At 42.5% G+C, this 19,388-nt stretch overlaps 1 protein-coding gene across 1 annotated transcript in view; it reads right to left on the bottom strand.

The window, feature by feature from the left end:
- Positions 1–19,388, bottom strand: part of APCDD1 (APC down-regulated 1) — a 35,071-nt gene that overhangs the window by 4,734 nt on the left and 10,949 nt on the right. Inside the window, exons 2-3 of the mRNA XM_090285817.1 lie at positions 17,328–17,511; positions 13,880–14,411 (exon numbers count right to left, since the gene is read on the bottom strand). Of these exons, the coding sequence (XP_090141943.1) occupies positions 13,880–14,411; positions 17,328–17,511 (716 nt within the window). The remainder of the gene's footprint in view (positions 1–13,879; positions 14,412–17,327; positions 17,512–19,388) is intronic.

Below are 19,388 nucleotides of genomic sequence, written 5' to 3'. Positions count from 1 at the left end.
AAAGTTCTTTTCATCTCCAGCACTGAATTAATGTGATGTTGCTATGACTGCTGTTCAGTTAAATGCCTGGCCATCTCAGAGTGAGACAGCAGTGGAGGAGAGGGTCTCCCAGCTGCCAGCCCTCTACATTCTCCTCCAAGGAGAACTCAACACTCACTCACTCGTTGCTGTGTTCATTAGATGGGCCTACCTAGAGTTGTACATCATGAGAGAGAAGGGTTCCTTTATTAATACTGTTTGCAGCTTGTAGACAAGGAGATCATGTGGATAGCCACAGAGTGAGATAAAGGCAGAGGACTTGCTGTCCTGGGTCCCAATGCATATGTGGGCCTTATGGTTTCCTATAAAGGGCTCTGCAGGTTGCAGGAGTAGCTGGTTAGCGAGCTGTTGTCTGAAATCAATAGTGAGGAAACAAAGAGCGAACATCAGCATACAGCCATGCTTAAATGCCCAGAAAGAGACAGCTTCAGCCAGGTCCTGAGAGCCAGTCCCCAGGCCTAAGCTTTCAGCAGAGACTGTTGCTTAGCAGCTGGTGACCTGGGGCAAGTTATTTATCTCTTCAAATTTCAATATCCTTATATATAAAATGGGGATTGTTATACTTACTAGCATAACTGCTGCAAGAAATGAGTGACAGATTAAGGTGGTTCCCACTCAGTGCACCCAGAACCACTGTGAGGTGAGGTTTCTTAGAGTGGTGAAGCAGGGGTGGGAACACATGCATGTAGAGCACTTCACAGGAAAACTAAATAAATGGCATGCCCTACACTATATGTGCCACTATCATTCAAATGCACATTAGGATGAATAAGATACACATTTAGTTAAAAGAAAGCATCACCAAATTCAGTAATTTTACCATCAAGTATTTTCTTAGTAAACTACCAGGAGGTGAAAGTCCCTAGTAGGTTTTTTGTCCCTGGGAGTTCTGATACTCTAAATCTGAGATGGGAAGTTAATAGGACTTACGTTTAACATCTCATTAGCTCCTGCACCCAGGAAGCAGCCCCTTAACTGCTAGCAAACATTGTTATGATCAGCATTATTTATCAAACTGCACCTGCTGTCCCTGCTCCCCTATCTCAGTTCTGTATGGTCTGAGTAAAGTCAGCCCAGTACTCAGAGTCAAATATCTGAGATCTCATGGACAGGAAAGAGGTGTTCTTGTGCTGATGCCTATTAACAAGGACAATGAGCTCTGCAGGAGATGGCCGTGGAAAGAGAGAATGCTCTAGGAGCACATGCCAGGCAGCTTCCAAATCACCCACCAGAGGTCCACGCCATTCCACTTGCAGCTCCCCAGCTGGCAACTTGCTAACTGATCCTCTACCTGCTTACTGAGCAGATCCTAAACAGCCCAAGCGAACTGCCTGTTTACTTAAACACCAACCCAGCCTCTACCTCCCCTTCCTCCTATTCCCAACTTGCTTTGCTGTCATTTGGGAATTTTAAAAACATCAACTGTGTCCACTTCACTTTTGGCCATTCGAAAATGGTGTGAGTCTCAATCCCTGAAAAGATTTGTTTATTTCTTCCAATGCCAATATTAATTCAGAAACTTCCCAGTAGTTTCTTAGATCAGAAAAGGAACAGGCTTGGTGAGGGAATGTGGGCACAGATGTCAGGTCTAAGTTCTTCTAGAAAGATGCCACACCTAGCATGGTAACATCTGGTGTTCATATGGTGCTTTTAAGAACAACAGGCCAGGGCTCTTGAGACGAGAACCTGGCTGAACTGTAGTCAGTTCAGGTTAATGATGGTCTTGGGCTGAAGCATTTCAGCTTTCCAGCTAAGAAAAGCACATCAGGTCGTTTTGGGGAAACTTGCCATCCATCAGTTGGGTCTGTGAGAATTTAGGGAGGGTATGGGAGGCCCTTAGGTATTGGTCTTACCAAATTTCTAAACTACTTATATATTTTTTATTGTGCTAAAATAAACATAATGTAAAACTTACCATCTTAACCACCTTATGTGTATTGTTCAGTGGTACTGAGTGCATTCACATTGTTTGGCAACCACCACCACCATCCATCTCCAGAACTTCTTCATCTTTCCAAGCTAACTCTTAGTACCCATTGAACAGTAACTTCCCCTTCCTCCTCCCAACCCAGCCCTAGACAACCACCATTCTACTTTCTGTCTCTATGACTTTGACTACTCTACGTACTCATATAAGTGGAATCGTACAGTATTTGTCCTTTTTGTGACTGGCTTATTTCACTTAGTATAATGTCCTCAAGGTTCAATCTATGTTGTAGCATGTGTCAGAATTGCCTTCTTTTTTAAGGCTGAATAGTATTCACATTGTTTATTCATTTATCTGGTGATGGGCACGTGGGTTACTTTTACTTTTTGGCTATTGTACGTTAGTATTATAGTATTACAGTAATAATTATAATAATACTATGAGCATGGATATACAATTTATTCCAAACCCTGCTTTCAATTCTTTTGGATATAGACCCAGAAGTGGAATTGCTGGATTATATGGTAATTCTGTTTAACTTTTTGAGGAACAACCATGCTGTTTTCTACTGCAGCTGCATTGCTTTACATTTCTACCAGCAATGTACCAGTGTTTTAATTTCTCTACATTCTCACCAACAATTGTTATTTTTTTCTCTAATAGTCATTCTAGTGGGTATAAGGAGGTATCATTTGCTTTACATTTTCCTAATAATTAGTAATGTTGACCATCTTTAAGGTGCTTATGGATGATTTGTGTATCTTCTTTGGAGAAGTGTCTATTACAGTCCCTTGCTCAGTTTTTAATAGAATTTATTTTTTTAGTTGACCAGTTACTTTTTAAAATAACTCTTTTGCTGGCATTAAGAAACCAAAGATACCATAAACAAGGAGGAACTTTTGGACCCTCTGTGGATACTGTCAACAAGGGGGCAGCTTAGCTATGGTTGGATAAGGGGAATACCTCTCTATTTTGTAGACAGATTTTTAAAAAATTTAATTTGTGCTCTTAATCCCTTAGATTGAATAAAAACCAAAATACCTATAGAAACAGCTACGGGAAGAAGTCAAAGCCTATATATTGTATTAGCTCTAGTGTTTCTCTTTTCAAAGATGCTGTTCTTAAATAGTAGCCTTTCAAGGTTAATAAAAGGGAAGACTTTTTCAACATGAAGACTAATTTGTACTATGAAATATCATCTGTTTTATGAAGTTACTCTCTTTCTTTTTTGGACCATGTTTTAACAAATGATTCTCATCTGGGCTTCCACATTATTCCCCTCCCCCTGAAACTGAGAAAGGGCCTATTTTAAAGTCACAAAACCTCCGAAGATTGAAACACAACATGTTTCCTTGTTCCTATTCTTTACACCAACTATAAAAAGCTTTAATTCCAAAGACGGAGGGAAGAGAAAAGATTCTTATACAATTAATCTCTTGAAGAAAAAAAATGCACACTTATTCTAAAAATGAAAAATCAACCTTAAACTTTATAAGTGAGCAGTGCTCTAGGCAGAATGGGGTTTTGTCCACTCTACTTTACAATTCCTGTCCAGAGTCTGTTAACACATTAAATAACTGCAGGTTGCATGGACAGGGCATTTGATTCTGAGAAAGTTCAAGTACATTGCCTCCTTATCTTTACAACCTCCCAGAGACCATAGGTACACTTTACAAATGAGTCCAGCAAGGCACAGAGGGAGAATAACATGGCTCAGGTGACTTTATAAGCCAAAAGTAGAAACTGGAACATAATTTGGTCTTGGGGCTTGCTGAGAGCTATTTCTGTCCCCCGGCTGCCTCAGTGGCTGAAGGTCCTGCAAAGAATACCTCTCCCCATGAAGGGCTCCGGTCCCTGGAAAAGGCTTCCTCTGTTGGATGACTGATAGGGATTCTCCAGGCATTCTCCCATTCTCTGCCAGTATTCATTTCTGGAGAGTTGGTTCGTCAACATTTGCTGACAGTATTCACTTGTTTCCAGTATCTTCCCAGAATGGAAGAAATTATTTGATATGATCTTGCTGTGAATAGACCAACTAGAGAAACAGGCTGAATAAAACATTTCTTGGGCTAAAAGTTTTGTTCAAGGGAGAGGAGAAATAGGAATAGATGATGAAAAGTTCCTTTCATAGAATTTGTTCCACGCAATAAAAAACACATTAATGCGTCTCAGGAAGAAGCCTGCCATAACCAATGATTGATGCTGACAACTTTTTACAACTGCTTTCACCATGTCTTTGATTAAATTTCTACTATAGGTATTCCTACACATATGTCCTTTCCAGATTTTCTCCATTTCATTTTAAGTTCTTTAAGGCCAAGACTAATGTGCTTTCTCTTTGTCTTATTTCCCATGACATCTAGGAGAGTGCAGAGGGTATAATAAAGGTTCTAAACTGAATGGCTGATTTAAAATATCACTGGATATTTTAAAATATGAATAGAGTAAGGCTGCATTTATCACAAATTATGACAGCAGAACTGCCTGGTGATAGGGGCCTCTTGGGGTGCTTCTCAGATCTGGGATCCTGAGAATTTATGATCTCAGGCTCATTTTGATCACCTAAAGGGTTCATGATGATTCCATACCCTGAAGGAAGTGGGGTGAATAGCCATGGTCATACATGTTGAGTCTCTTTAAGTATATTTTGAGGTGCCACTGCTGGGAACAGGCTGTCTGTCTGCCTGGGACAGCAACACTACATTTCCAGAAATGGGTTGTCTAAGAAGTTTAGACTCTAAGACATTAGCTCACAAAGGTCATTCTTATTTTATGTTATCAGAAAATCACATAAAAGATAACTTTGCCTCCACCATGCCTATACATACACACTATGTATACATTCAACAGCTAGATAAAAAGAACCCTAATTACTTGGTTCCTTAATAGAAATGACTTTAAAATGGTTTCATGAAGAAAAACTTTATTTACTTTTTACTTGTTTCTTTTCTTAATTTAAATTAATTTAAGTAAAGTAGACTCATCTTAATAATTAAATTTGCTGTAAGTGCAGTGGACCCCTCAGTTGGACCCATTTCTCCTCATCCTCTTCCCCCAGTGTGTAGCCAGTACTACCACACGATAGGGACTTAATACCAACTTTCTGAATGGCTGACTTCTTGCTTGCTCAGGTTTTCACTCTGTCCTCTCAGCTTTTTTGCCTTTTAAGGGATGAAATGTTTACCACTTGTATTGTCCCTGACAACAACTATTTCCTGGTCTGCTAAGTTCTTAAAGAAAGCAACTGTGGGAGGATCCAAGATGGCGGAGGAGTAAATGGAAGCTACACTAACCTCCTCCCAGGACCAGTCTGGGTTTACAACTTAATTTTGGAGAAATCATCTGGAACAACCAACGAACACTAGCTGGAAAGAAGTCTTATAACCACGGAGAGACAGAAAAGGCCGCTACATCACAACGTGACCGGTAGGGAGTGCGGAGACGCGGAAGGGCTGGCTGGGCTCACATGGGTGGCAGCTGAAGGGACTGAGAAACAGCTCAGCAGCCGGGGATTCCCCCTGAGAAGGGCAGGGTCTAAACCCCCAGCTGGGCTTCCCAGCCTACAGCAACAGAGTGGAAAGTAAAACAGTATCAGCTGTGAAAAGCGAAAAGCCACAGGGTTTCTTGCTAGCCGGAGAGAAACAGCAGTAGAAAAAGAGCTCTTAAGTGGATCACATACGAAAATATTTTGGCCACCACTTACCCTGGGCTCAAGCAGAGGGAAGGCAGAGAGGACTGGAGACACTTGGGGAGAGTTTGGCACGGTGGCTTTGAGGGAAGAACTGGAGGAGCAGCCGACTGGGTCCCAGTGCTGACTCATCCCCAGTACTGCGGGTAGACCATTCCCCTCCAAGTGGCGTCAGCCTGAGGGGAAGCAAAAGCCCTGCCGACGGGAATTAAGCTGCCACACCCACAGTCCTTAAGCCTGACAGCTAATCACAGATTGAATAGATTAACAATCAAAGAAGACAGACAACAGCAGTAGATCCCTGGAAGTCTCCAACAGGCTGCCTAGGGCCAGACTGGTACATGATCTGACGCCACCAGAGGCAGATCCAGGAAGTGCAGATCATTCTAGGAAGCACCAACAAACAATAGGAATCAAAAAAATGGGGAGACAGAGAAACAACCTCCCATCAAAAGGAAAGGTAGAATCCCCAGAAAGAGTGCTAAATGAAATAGAGGGGAGCGAACTATCAGATATGGAATTCAAAACATGGATTATGGAGAAGCTGAATGAGCTCAGCGGAAACTTCAAAGAACTCCAGAAAAACTACAAGGAACTCACAGAAAATTACGTGAGCATGAAAAAGGACATAGAAGCTATCAATAAGAGCCAGGAGGAAATGAAGAATACGATCTCTGAATTGAAGAACACAGTAGAAGGAATTAAAAGCAGGCTAGAGGAAGCAGAAGATCGGATCAGCGAGCTGGAGGACAACCTACACAAAAACTCCCAGACAATGCAACAAAATGAAAAAAGACTGAACAAGACTGAAGAGGTTCTAAGACAGCTGCAGGACAACATGAAACGTAATAATATCCGTATCATAGGAATTCCAGAAGGAGAAGAAGAAGAGCAAGGGATAGAAAACCTCTTTGAAAAACTAATGACAAAAAACTTCCCTAACATGACGAGAGAAAGAGTCACGCAAGTCCAGGAAGCACAGAGGGTCCCAATGAAGATGAACCCCAACAGGCCCACCTCAAGACACATCATAATTAAAATGGCAACATTCAAAGACAAAGAGAGGATCCTAAAAGCAGCAAGAGAAAAACAACTAATAACATACAAGGGTACTCCAATAAGGCTATCATCAGATTTCTCAGCAGAAACACTACAAGCCAGAAGGGAATGGCAAAAAATATTCCAAGCAATGAAAAACAAAGGTCTACAACCTAGAATACTATACCCAGCAAAACTCTCATTCAAAATGGAGGGTGAAATAAGGAGCTTCCAAGACAAAAGAAGGCTAAAAGAATACATCTCCACCAAACCAGCAATGCAAGAGATGCTAAAGGGTCTGCTCTAAGAAGATAAAGAAACAGAGAGAGACAGAGAAGAACACAAGTACAAAGGGGAAAAATGACAGTGAATAAGTACTTATCGGTAATAACCTTAAATGTAAATGCATTAAATGCTCCAATTAAAAGACATAGGGTAGCTGAATGGATTAGAAAGAATGACCCACATATATGCTGTCTACAAGAGACCCACCTTAGAACAAAAGATCTACACAGACTGAAAGTAAAGGGATGGAAAAAAGTATTTCAAGCAAATGGGCATGGGAATGACTGGGAATGACTTTCAAAGGTAATAAAAGCCCGCGAAATAAAAGGCCTGCTGCCATGGTTGGTTGTGCGGTCCACAGCAATCTCTCCAGGGAAAGAATGAAGGTTGTTTTCCTGAAAGATGGCTAGAAGGGACCTTAAGGCACAATGGAAAACCAGAAAGACTTGGAAAGGACAGGTGTGTACAGGCAAGGATGAATGCCAGGTATGTGGCCCAGCTTCTGTGCCCTGAAGAGCAGACTGAGGGCCACCCTAAATGTTCCTTGGGTAAGTTCCAGCAAAACAGAACTAAAGATCATAAGTGATCATTTGCTGCTCTTGTTATGTTTATGCAAACGAACAGGATAAATTAAAAATGGACTTAATGTAGCCCCTTTAAAGACAAGGAGAGTAATCTTAGGGAGAAAAATCATTACTCAAGGAAAATCACAATGATCAGTGGCAGACTGTAAAGTAGGGCAGCTAACCGTCTTAAAAGTTTCTTCTCACTTAAAAAATGGTTTCACTTGAAAATTAAACCATATCTGTGATATCACCAAAGAGATTCAAGTTGCAGGCAAGTAGAATGTCAAGTGCCTTGCAACTGGATGTCTTCCCAATAAGACAGTCTTACAGATTTAGAGACTTGTTTGTTGGCTATGTTACATAAATTAACATGTGTTTTCTGTTTTCAAAGGGCATAAGCCTATGACCGCATTACCTCAGTGATTGTCTGTACGCAAAAGGCTCACTTAATCCTCTCTGCAGCGCTGCCTCCTGAGACTCAACGGTTTGGCTGAACTAAATGGCTGGGTTGATGAAGAATAGGGTGGTCTGTGGGCTTCACTTTAAAACTGAATTCTCTTTTCTATCCTAATGGCTTGGACAGAAAGGGCCCAGAGGTCTGAGAAGGGGGAAACATAAACTATTTCCCTCAGCCCAAACTAAATATAATGGGCAAAAGGGTTTTGGACAGGCGAGATGTGCCTAGCACACCTTCCTCCAAAGAAGCCCCCCCCACCTTTTTTTTTTCTCCTAATGTGGAACATTGAAAAATTAATCCCTGCCTTTTGTCACCTAGTAGTTATGGATTGAATGATGCTTTTTAACCCTTTTTGCCAAATCTGTTCCCCCCAGAACACAACAAGGATGCCAACCTGCTAAACCAAGCACGCCGTTGTCCGGAGACAGCCAACTGACCTGGAGTCTGCACAATCCTTCCCCATGTGGGAAGGCCACCCTCCCCTCCACACCCCCACTATTATTAGGGATTTCTGGACCCAAGGGTAGGTAGGACGACGACCATGTCCAGCTTGAAGCAGCTAGAGGAGCTTGAGACCTTCGCCCATTGTCCTTTACAAGATTACAAAGGGTCTTAATATCTGAGAGGGAGGGATAGTTATTTTTTACGAACCATGGGTACGGACTTGGGGGGGGATGCTGGGGGAGGGAGATACTGGGTGGAGGGGAGTAAAGGGGAAAAAATTGGAACTACTGTAACAACATAATCAATAAAATATACTTTAAAAAAAAAAAGAAAGCAACTGTGCATGCATGTTTATCTGCTGAAACACTGTGGAGTCAAGAAATATAAGAAACTGTTTCTGCAATAAAAGTAGATGCCAGCATCTGTGTAGTGCAACAATCATGTGGCACTCTATACCTGACCCACATAAAATGTCCACACGAGCAAGTCTTTCATAGTTAAAATCCCATCATTCAATCTCAATTTCAGACAACATGCAATATTTGCCACCTTCGAGTTTAAACACCCAGTCTCAGTGAGCAAAACCACCCTTTTCTTTAGGAATCAACCTTAACGTAAGGGGGGAACCTAAGACCGTTTTAGGTCATGACTCCCTAAACCTCCTGGTCCTCTACTGTCTCTTCCGCCTCCCATTACCTCAGCAAAGCCCCCTCCTTTCCCTACACTGGCAGAAAAAGAAGGGACAGGAATTCTTCTATGAGCACCTGACTCCTTCTGCTCTTAACTCCTGCGACATCCACTCACCCTCCCACCTGGGAGTCACACCCAGCACACACCTAGGGAGAGACCCCTCTCTGCTGCAGATCTTTCTCCTGGAGCTGGACTGAAAAGTCCGCACCCATGGCTACCTGGTCCAAAGTCCCTCTGATGTCATTGATATCAGAAAGTCTCACAGTTAATCTGTATTTTTCCACATACCCTGAAAAGACTTAGAAAGGCAAGATTCCTTATAAACAAATGCTTGTTCCTTCAATCTAAAGGTTTCTACAAATTTAGGAAAGTGCACAAGAAATTTTCACTTACACTGCCCAGCTACTCTTAAAGACATTTGATGCTTTCCTCCCTCTGACGTACAGTCCCACTGCTCTAAGTGTGCTGGAGCAGAATATTTAAGATACATAGCTTGGGGAAAGCTCTCTGGTTTTCTGACAAACACTTTTATTTACAACTCTTTGGCTAAATCAGGGCAGGATTTTGGAGAAAGACCAATTCCACTTTCTAATGAGTCTGATACTGAGGCTTTGGCATTGCCAATGACCCCAGCAATCATTTGCTTTTAATTACATTTTGATTCTACCTCAGGAAGATATGTACCTTGATAACCCTTCAACTGTGCAAGAATCGAGGTAGAGAGTAATGGCTGCTCAAATGTTAAACTCAGTTCAGGCAAAGCATCTTTTCTCAGGGTTATTTTAGGTGGCCTTCATTTTTTTAAATAAAGAGTGGCCAATTTCATCCTGAGAGAATCCTTCCAGCACACCTGATTTTCTTCAAACCTAATTTATTTGCCAAAGGACTTTGAATATCACAGCAAAGCTGTATAAAACTTAGAAAAACAAGATGATTTAACAATTCTATTTTTACATGGTGTCCCATTTCCAGAGGGGTTGAGACTAGTAGTTTCAAACTCAATTTAGCATTTAAACTAATTTTCAGTCAGGTCTCTGTGGACTAGCAATTAGAGAGGGCAAGGAGTTCAAAAGGGTGGGGTCATGTGGTCTTTCCAGATGCACTCTTAGCCCCCGTCCTTCCTGCAGACCCAGTGGGAAGGGAGTACCTGGGGCTTTGCTTTTCGTGTCTGGAAAGGCACCAAGGGCCAAGTCCATTTATTCCTTCTCATAGCTGTCCTGGGGAAGGATCTAAAAACTTCCTGAAGACTCCGCTGCACACTGCAGGCCAAGATGTACAATGCCAAGGACAACAAGAGAAGAACGAGCCCTTTCAGCTCCCAGAGCCACACAGAGCTCGGGGCCTGGTCTCCGAAGGACCCCCTTCCCAGCTGGCAGTCCATGCTGGGCCCTGGATGCCTGCCTGCATCCTTCTCCTCCCAGCTCTGCTGCCATCTCTGTCTGTGGTCACAGCACTCTGAGCCCTGGAGTCCTTACTTTTAAAAATGTATTCTGATTTTGTGTGGTGATTGTATTTAGGTAATTTAAGATCATGGCACAAATTTCAAAAGGTACAAAAAAGTATACAGTGATAAGTTCTGTCTGTCCCCCAGTTACTCAGTCTACCTCCTCAGAAGCAACTGTTACACTTCCTATGCACCTTTGTAAGCTTATCTTCTTTTATGATTAGTTTTACACCATGGTATCATACTTTTCTGTACCTTCCTTTTTTTTTTTCTTTAATGGTACATCTTGGATAATATCTCTTGAATGAGGGAATCAGACCTGGGGTTTAAAGAGTTTACTTCTTAAGAAACTGGGTAAATGTTCCCAAACTGCCTTATCAGAGGAGGGGAGAAGGTGGGAGGGCAGGGTTTCTAGCCAGGCATCATAAAACACTTTGATGTCCTGGGCCAGCTATCACTCTCTTTCCTCTAGGAGCCACTTGCCCAGAATGGTTACTTACTCCAGGCCAGGGGAGAAGGGAGCTTTGGTGAGGGGCCCTTTCCAGATGTAGACAGCACTCTGCACATTAACCCAATCAAATCTTCTATTTTTACCATTTTATAAAAAAGAACAACTAACACTCCAAAAGGTCAGGTAATACTACTATGCCCCACAGCTGACAACAAGAGAATTGGGTTCCAGGATTTGCTACCCTCTCCAGGTTCATACTCTTGCCAAGTTATCCAGATAATGTTTAAAAAAAAAAAACAAAAAAACTCTTCAATCATTTTTTGTTTATAAAAATTCTAAGAATGTCGGCCTAACCACTCTCATCCTTAATTCTCCACACCAAAGTTAATAACTCACTTTTAAGACATTTTTCCTCCCAGAACCACAACTGATTGTCTTTGCTCTCCCCAAAACCAGGCTCTATTTAGTGAAGGATGCTGACCAGTAGAACTCCCTCCTCCAGGCCCAGGGGAGGGAGTGAGGGAGGAGGCATCATCTGTAGTTACAAGTCTTAGGAATATTGATTTTACCTTTTAGACTTTCTGACAAGCCATGCCATCAGAAGTACAACAGTGAATTTAAGGGAGAAGAGAGAGGAGTGGGAACTCAAAATGATCATAATAATACTTTTTCTTAGAGTTCTAAAAAGAACTTGAGCTCAAAGACCCTACATAGGCATCTGCAAGTGAGGAAACAGAATCTGAACCTATGTATTTGCAAATGACCATCCCAAGGTCAGGTACAGAGCTGGGAGAGGGGCCCTGACTCCAGCCCAGACAGTTCTAGGGCTACATTGTACCTCCTCCTTGAGCAACGCACCCTCCTTTCTCCTTCCTCCTTCATCGGCTCCTTGCCTCACTGCCCCTGGGTTTTGGCTGTTTTGCTGCTCATTAGTGTCTCCCCTGCAGGGATGAAAAGGACTCTGCTGGCTTAGCCAATCTTCACACAGGTTCAGGTAGAGACAGGGGCTGGTGTTCTTGGCTTGCCTGAGTTTTCTGAATTATCTGTGGACCATTTTTATTCAAGACATTCTTAGTTCCCGTCACCAGAGATAATTTAAAAGTTGGCTGGCGGTACTCAGAGGAAGCCAAATGTACGTATGAAAATCTCCTTTCTTATGCTGCTATCACGCACCAAAGATTTCAACAAAAGTGCTATTTAGCTGCAATATTCAACACAGGCTCTGGATATTGCTACCAACTAGAAAGGTCCCATGATGGAGATGGAAGCTCATCACTGTTTTGTTTTCCCAAAAACTAGACACTCACTCAGGTGCCACTCTGTGGAATATTCTCCCTCTTGATGGCTTTGCATCCAGTCAGAGCTTAGCTACCCCCCAATCCCAATAAGATGTCTGGAAGTAGGCATGAATGAGGGGCGGCAGGGGGCCCTCTTGCTCACTGCCATCACTCACCTTTTCCTTCTCAGTGCCTCTGGCACTTCTGAGGCACAACATAGTGGACTTGGCACCTGTTCTCCATTGGAACTACCCCCAGTGGCATCTGAGCCATGCTGGTGAGCTACCTGAGTGTGGGGAGCCCAGGGAACTCTGGATCTGAAGCTGTTGGCCCTCCGTTGGCCTCACCTCACACAGGAGATCGTTCCTGACCAGCTCAGATACATCGAAAGGAAGCAGCCTCTGCCAAATGGGCTTCCTCAGCAGATTTCCCACCATTATAATAAGGGTGACTTTCATTACACAAGCTCACAATAACACAGCTAAAAAGATAACACTGAGTGGTCTTTGGCAGGGGAAGTATTCTGTGATCTCTCCACTAGTCATGAATGAGTTCAAAAGACTAAGAAGAAAAAAAGTTTAAAAAAGAATGAAAAACCTGCCAAACAAAAGTCAAACAGGACCCTGCAATTAGAATTGCTGTTCTAGAGAAAACTATCTGCCACCTTGGCCCACTGTGATCAGAGCCCTTGCATGCCCCGCACCTCCACCCCACCCCACCTCGAGCTTCCCTAACTCCTGCAGTGACAACAATTGAGTTACATGCTGACATGAATTTTGAGAGCGTGGGAAGGAGATGCTTTGTGAATTCCAAATATAATTATTGGACTATCATTTAAGAAAAGAACATTGTAAGGTTTTAATTTTTTCCTGGCCCTCTCCATCCTCCCTTCTGATCACAGTGACTTGTGACTTTACATTTAACTCAGTCAAGAGTGGATCTGGAGAAAGAGGTTTGTGTTCAAGTTCCACTGAAATTAACAGGGTGACCTTGGGGAGGAGGTTAACTCCTTGAACCTTAGCTGCCTTTATTGACCATCAGGATGGCAGTATCCACCTAAGAGGGTGGGAGAACTTCATGGGGTCTACAGACCTATGCAAACAGCACTGTTGCTGTTACCCCGGAGCCTCGACAACTCCTCCAGGGCTGAGATCACCTGTGTCTGTTTTTCTCACGTGTGGTTAGAACATCTCTGTATTTCCTTCATGCTTTCCTCTTAGAATCAGACGTATTCCTAGAGTATTAGAGTTGAAAGGAGCCTCAGGAATTTTCTAGGACAACCACCTGAAACCCTACCTCACCACCAATCTGAACCCCAGAACAACCACTCACATCAAATAGGAAAATCAAGGCCCCAAATCAGAGCAAGGTGGTGGCTCTCCTCAGCCTCCTGACTGTGGCTACATGTCCCTCTGAGAATCCTCTCACCTCCCAGCAGTCCCTCCCTCATGACTCAGCTCTTCTCTGTCATGGGGCCCCTTTGACCCCATTGACACAACATGCCTTTAGGTCCCTCATTTTACTTCACAAAGAGGAGGCTGCAGGGCCCTGAGGGCAGTCAGCTTCAGGGTACCTTCGCATTCTGCAGGGGGGGCTGGTAACTGGATGGCCGGTAGAATGTCCTCTGGGAGGCATCAGTGTGAATGTCACCGAGGAAGAGTTCCTCCACCAGGCGGTCCAGGTGATGCTGCAGGTACTGCTTCTCCACTCGGAGGAGCTGCAGCTCATGCATGGCGAAGTTCACAGCCTTGGTGCACTCACAGCCATCCTCCTCCTGCAATAGGTCATAGGGCATGTCCTGCACCCAGGCACCTCCAGCGGGGATGAAGCCAGGGCATGTGTGGTTCACCAGCTGGCTGAGTCTCTCGGCAACCGCCTCTGTGTGGCAGATGACCTGCACACTGTGCAGCTGGTAGTCAGCTTCAGTGCCCCCGCGGATGATCCAGGAGGCCTGGCGCAGACGGATCTTGCCGCGGATAATGAGGGTATAGGTGGGGCTTGTACAGCGGTTGCCGCTATAATAGAACTGGTAGGCCTTGAAGGTGTTATTGTGGTAGAATCTGTAAGACCTTGTGATGAACTCTGGGCCCGACCTCACTTCACAGCTAAAGAAGAAAAGGGGAAGAAAGACTTTTTCAAGCCCAAAGGCATGAGGAAGAGGTCCTTTACAGTGTCAAGAAATTACAGTACTAATAACAAAATGCTTACACTGTTCTAAGTCCTGTATACATACCAGTTCACTGAATCCTCACAAAAACCTATGAGTTAGATAGGTATTATTATTGTCCATATTACAGATGGGGAAACAGAGGCACAAAAGATTAAGAAACATGGCCAAGGTCATATAACCAGCCTGCATCACCGACAGATGGTGAACCAGAGAAGTCCAGCCCCAGCACCTATGAGCCTAATCACTCTACACCAGAAAGCCACTCATTCATTTGATGAACAAACCAGGAGAGCACAGCCTGCCATCTATACTTGCATACATGGGTCTAACACACAGAGAAATTTCTTCCTTTCTGGTAGGAAGAAGGAAAAAAGAGTGTATTTCTAGACTATAAAAGAAGTTCCCTTAAGCAGGGACTTGATTTCCTTACAACTTCTGTTTTATGGGCCATGTCTAGAGCAGGCAGGAATCCTGAAATGGAATCTAGTCTTGGGGAGGTGTCACTTAACAGTCAGAAATTCATCCTCCCACTCAATCAAAGTCAACTTTCCCTCTAGAAAAATAAAGAGGCAATTAGTAAAATTCAACTAATATAACAACAGTAATAAGGGTGCTGTTGACAATCAAATGTTTTTTGCTGTGGCATTAGATAAATTATAGATCCCTAGGCCAGAAATACTTGGACTGGGTCGACAGAGCACAAATTTCTCAATAGGTTTTAAGTTAGGTACATTCCTTACACTGCTTGAATTGTAATCAATTCAAAGACATGCAACACAGTCCACACCAGGCTAATGATGGAGGTTTCCTTCAGTGTGTTAGGCAATGCATTTGTCTGTCTATACCTTTTGCTAGATCCTCATCTCAGTTACATGACGTTCATCTCATTAATTTTGGCCGTATAACTCTGCTCATGCCTATAACATATATGATATATTATGTATTTATGTTATATAAAATAATTCTGGTTTGAGTTGACTCAGCATTGCTAAATCAAACAGTGGGTCTTGAAATCCCAAAGGGCAGTGGTTCTCAAAACTTCTAATATTTCCATTTTTTAGTTAAACTGGTAAAAGATAAACACTGTTTTGAAATGGGTACCTTTCAGTAGGTCAGGATTGTCAATTGATGTCAAATAACACCATATGGATGTGAAGCACTCAGCACTACTCTAAGCATTCAACATCTGTAAAAATGAGTAAGAAAAAAACCCAAGGTTTCTCCCCTGTGGAAAGAGAAATTTAGTGAGAGCAGTGATTAATGTCCCTTGAGGTTTAGCGGAGATCATATTTATTTATTTGTTTATTTATTTATTGTAATTTATTTTTAATATTTTGCCTAAGTACTGCCGATCTGCTGATTTGGCTTCCAGAGCTCAGCATTATATCAAGTCCATTTACTTCTCTGTCAGTCCGGCCACCATACTTACCTAAACTTTCTTCATCTCTAGAGGGAACTGTTGCAAGCCTTTTAATTGATCATCCCCAAACCACTTTTTCTACCATCCATTTGCCACACAGCAACCAGAGTACCAGAGCTCAATCATATCTCAAGCATGGCCCTTGTTGAAAACTCTTCAATGACTTCTCAGTTCTCTTAGATTGAAAGCAAAACTCAGAGAGAAGACCTGGCTTGCAAGGTGCCCTGGGAGATGACCCCACTCTCCTGGGCAGCCATATTTAGAGCTGTTCTCCCTGGTGTACTACACCCCAGTCTCAAGGACTCTGTGACAGTGGTTTCTCCACCCCAGGCTTTGCTAGTTCTTCCAGATGGAAAGCTCTTCCTTCAGTCTTTGCACTGCCAACCAAATCTCAGCTCAAATGTCCTCTTCTTTGCTAGCCTTCCCTGACCCCACTCTATCCTAAAACAGGGCCCCTGGTATTCTCTTTTAGCGCATGTCATTTTTTCCCCTCATCATAGTACTTCTTTGTATGTTTATTTGTAAAATTCCTGAAGACAGGGACCATGTTTGTTTTGTTCACTGTTATACACACAAAATCTAGACTAATGCTTAGCACACAGTTAATATTTGTATAATCAATAAATATTTGCTAAACTACTTTAAAGTGCATCACATTAAGATTGTTTGTGTAAGTATTTATCGTGTATTTATTTAGAGAAACCCATTTTTATGGAAAAAAAATCTTCTGGGTCTTCATCACTTTATAAAATTCCTTTTTCTTCTCCATATTTATTTAATCCCTCCCCAAGGTACCCACAGGCTGCAAAGGAGTAGTCAGATCCTAGAGTTAGCCTAGGTAATTCTCAACAATTTAATGGGTAGGAGAAAAACTGCAGGTGTGCCTCTGGCTATTTTTAAAAGCTCTAATGGAAGATAAGCCAGAGCTCAAACTGGAATAAATCTCAGCTCCACAGCCTGGAAAAGAATCCAAGAACTACAGCCTGGCTAGTAAGGTAGCTTGAGAACCTTTTAACTTACTCTTAGAATCCTGAAGCCATATATTAAATTACCAGAATATGGCTCGAATATTTACATGATCAGAAACTTGCAAGTCATGTTTCAGGGTTGGGGAAACACAGATTCCTAATTTCACTTGCTAATGGTTTCTTTTTATACAGCAGTGGTCCCACAGAGTTCGGTAAACAAGGACCCATTCACTCACACCCTGTGGTTAACTGTGGTACAATATCATCTCTGCTTTAGCTAAGATTTCTACAGAACTTAGCTCTGTTTCTTTACCAACCAGAATTTCAAAGCGTTGTTTGGCTCTTAGAATTTAGACAACACTTAAATCATTGTATATTATAAAAAGTCTACATACATCTGAGAAACCTGAAGAAAGGCTTTCCAGAGAAGTATGCTCCCCGGTCCCTCCTGCACCCCTCTTACCCAGTGGACACCCAGTGGCCTTCGATCGCTGGTGGCATCTGCACAGTGATCCTTGCACCATTATGGAGATGTTTGAGCATGTGATGACACTGTGATTCCTTGAACGCCCTCCAGGAACTTTTCTCTAAGGACCTAGGATGTGATCTGCTATCTGGATGAAGAAGGGCCGAACCCTCTCCCAGCCCTGAAAAAGAACAGTGCAAGTCAGTAGAAAGATGGGAAACAGCACTGCAAGTGGGAAATGCACACCTACTCCCACCCCACCTGGCTTTATCACTGCCTCTGCTTTTATAAATACACAGTCCACAGTGGGAAGTGTCCTGGGAGATCATTTCCCAGGTGAGAAAACTGAGGTCCATGGTGATAACAAACTGAGGTCCATGGTGATAACAAACATGGACTTGCGTGAAGTCATTTGGCTGGTTCCTTAAAAAAACTGAGCTCCAATTCATGCATCTATGCAACTATGCAGTACAGACAAATGAATGTCACAGGGGATGTAGAGGAGAGAAATGGACATGTTCTAGAGCCACCAAAGAAATAGGACTGAAGGGAGACGTGAGGGAGGGGTTATCAGAAAGGGTGAAATGTACAGGGTGAGGAAGGGAAAGAGTGAGAACAGCCTCAGTGTAAACGGAATTTTGATGGAATGGAGAAAGGCCCAGAGAACAGCTCCAAAGACCCCCCACTGTGATCTGTTTCCCTTGTGTAGCTCCCACGTGCTCACACCAGGTCATGTATCTTCTGCTTTCTCAGTCTCCAAATGGATGCTCTCTCAGTGGGTGCAGGGCAGGGCACAATATTTTCCCCCAATTTTCTTCCAAATCTGGCCCCTTCTCACCCCTACAAAGTTGGTGGCTAAATATATGACATAGAGTTTAAAAATAAGAGTGATTACAAGAAAATTGGACATTTTTCATTTTCCATGAGTAAAGGAATACTAGACCTAAGTTCATCTTTAGTATAAGTAGTTTATCCTATAAAAAGTAGTGAACTCTCAGCAGCCTAGTGTCCAGAATAAAGCAATGAGAACAAATGGAGTTATAATCTGAAAGGCCACTGTTTCCTTTGATATTCACTTTTGAAGTCATTAAGAAATTGATAGACTTTTTTTGTGGACCTACCATGTTTTCAACACCCTATTAGCAAAGAATACACTAGTTAGAAATATGTACAAAAATCAAATTAAAATATATGCAAAATAGATAAAATGCATTCATTAAAATACTACCTATGAGAAAGCAATTATGTTTTTAAATCAATTCCTGAATAATTTCATAAAGAAGACATGGTTTATCACAAATTTTTTGAAAATGAGAAGTTAGACCCAGAATAAAACGACTTACACCAACATGATGGAAATCTACTGCAGGAACTCAGATTTGCAGGCTGATAACATGCAGACAGTTGCCAAGATTCCAAGGGCTGACCAGAGCATTGACTTCTACGGTCTTTTGAAAGTCTTATCGAAAGCACTGAAAAGACAAGTCTCTATAAGGAAAGTCTACTCTAGCATGGAACAACAGCCTCGAATTGTTCTTGCAGATCTTAAATGAAGTGAAAGACAAAGAGGCAAAGACACTATGAGTATGATTCAACTAAGTGAAAATTGTAAAAAGAGACTGTAGAACAACATGATGGTGTCATGTTCAAATTAAATGTAATCTTATCACCAATAAACCATGTTTAGTCAAACCAGGTGATTCAAACCTGAGCTGGAATGAAACACTGAAACTAAGAAATCTAAGCCTAGTGGTATCAATATCAATGTTCATAGCTATGAAGGGAGGACCTCCTACCCTATAGCCTTGTACTTGCACCCAACGGAAGACACTGCCATTAGAATAATTTCCTGGGTGACCTCTCCCTATCCCTCGTTCATCCCTCCCCAAGTGAAGCAGTGTATGTGATGGAGGAGGAAACAAGTGTATTTGACTCGCTTTTTCTTTCTCTTTTCAAAAACCAACCAGTTTTCAAAATGCACATATTTTGATCAGCTCCCTGCCATGTAGTAAGGAGCCTGCCCCTTCAGTTGTTAGACTATGGCACTGCACAAGGTGG

Source organism: Furipterus horrens, unplaced genomic scaffold (genome assembly GCF_987537825.1).
Source record: "Furipterus horrens unplaced genomic scaffold, mFurHor1.1.pri manual_scaffold_8, whole genome shotgun sequence".
In the NCBI taxonomy this organism is placed as follows: domain Eukaryota; kingdom Metazoa; phylum Chordata; class Mammalia; order Chiroptera; family Furipteridae; genus Furipterus; species Furipterus horrens.
Note: the sequence above shows the minus strand (reverse complement) of the source record. Positions and strands in the feature narration are given on the sequence as shown.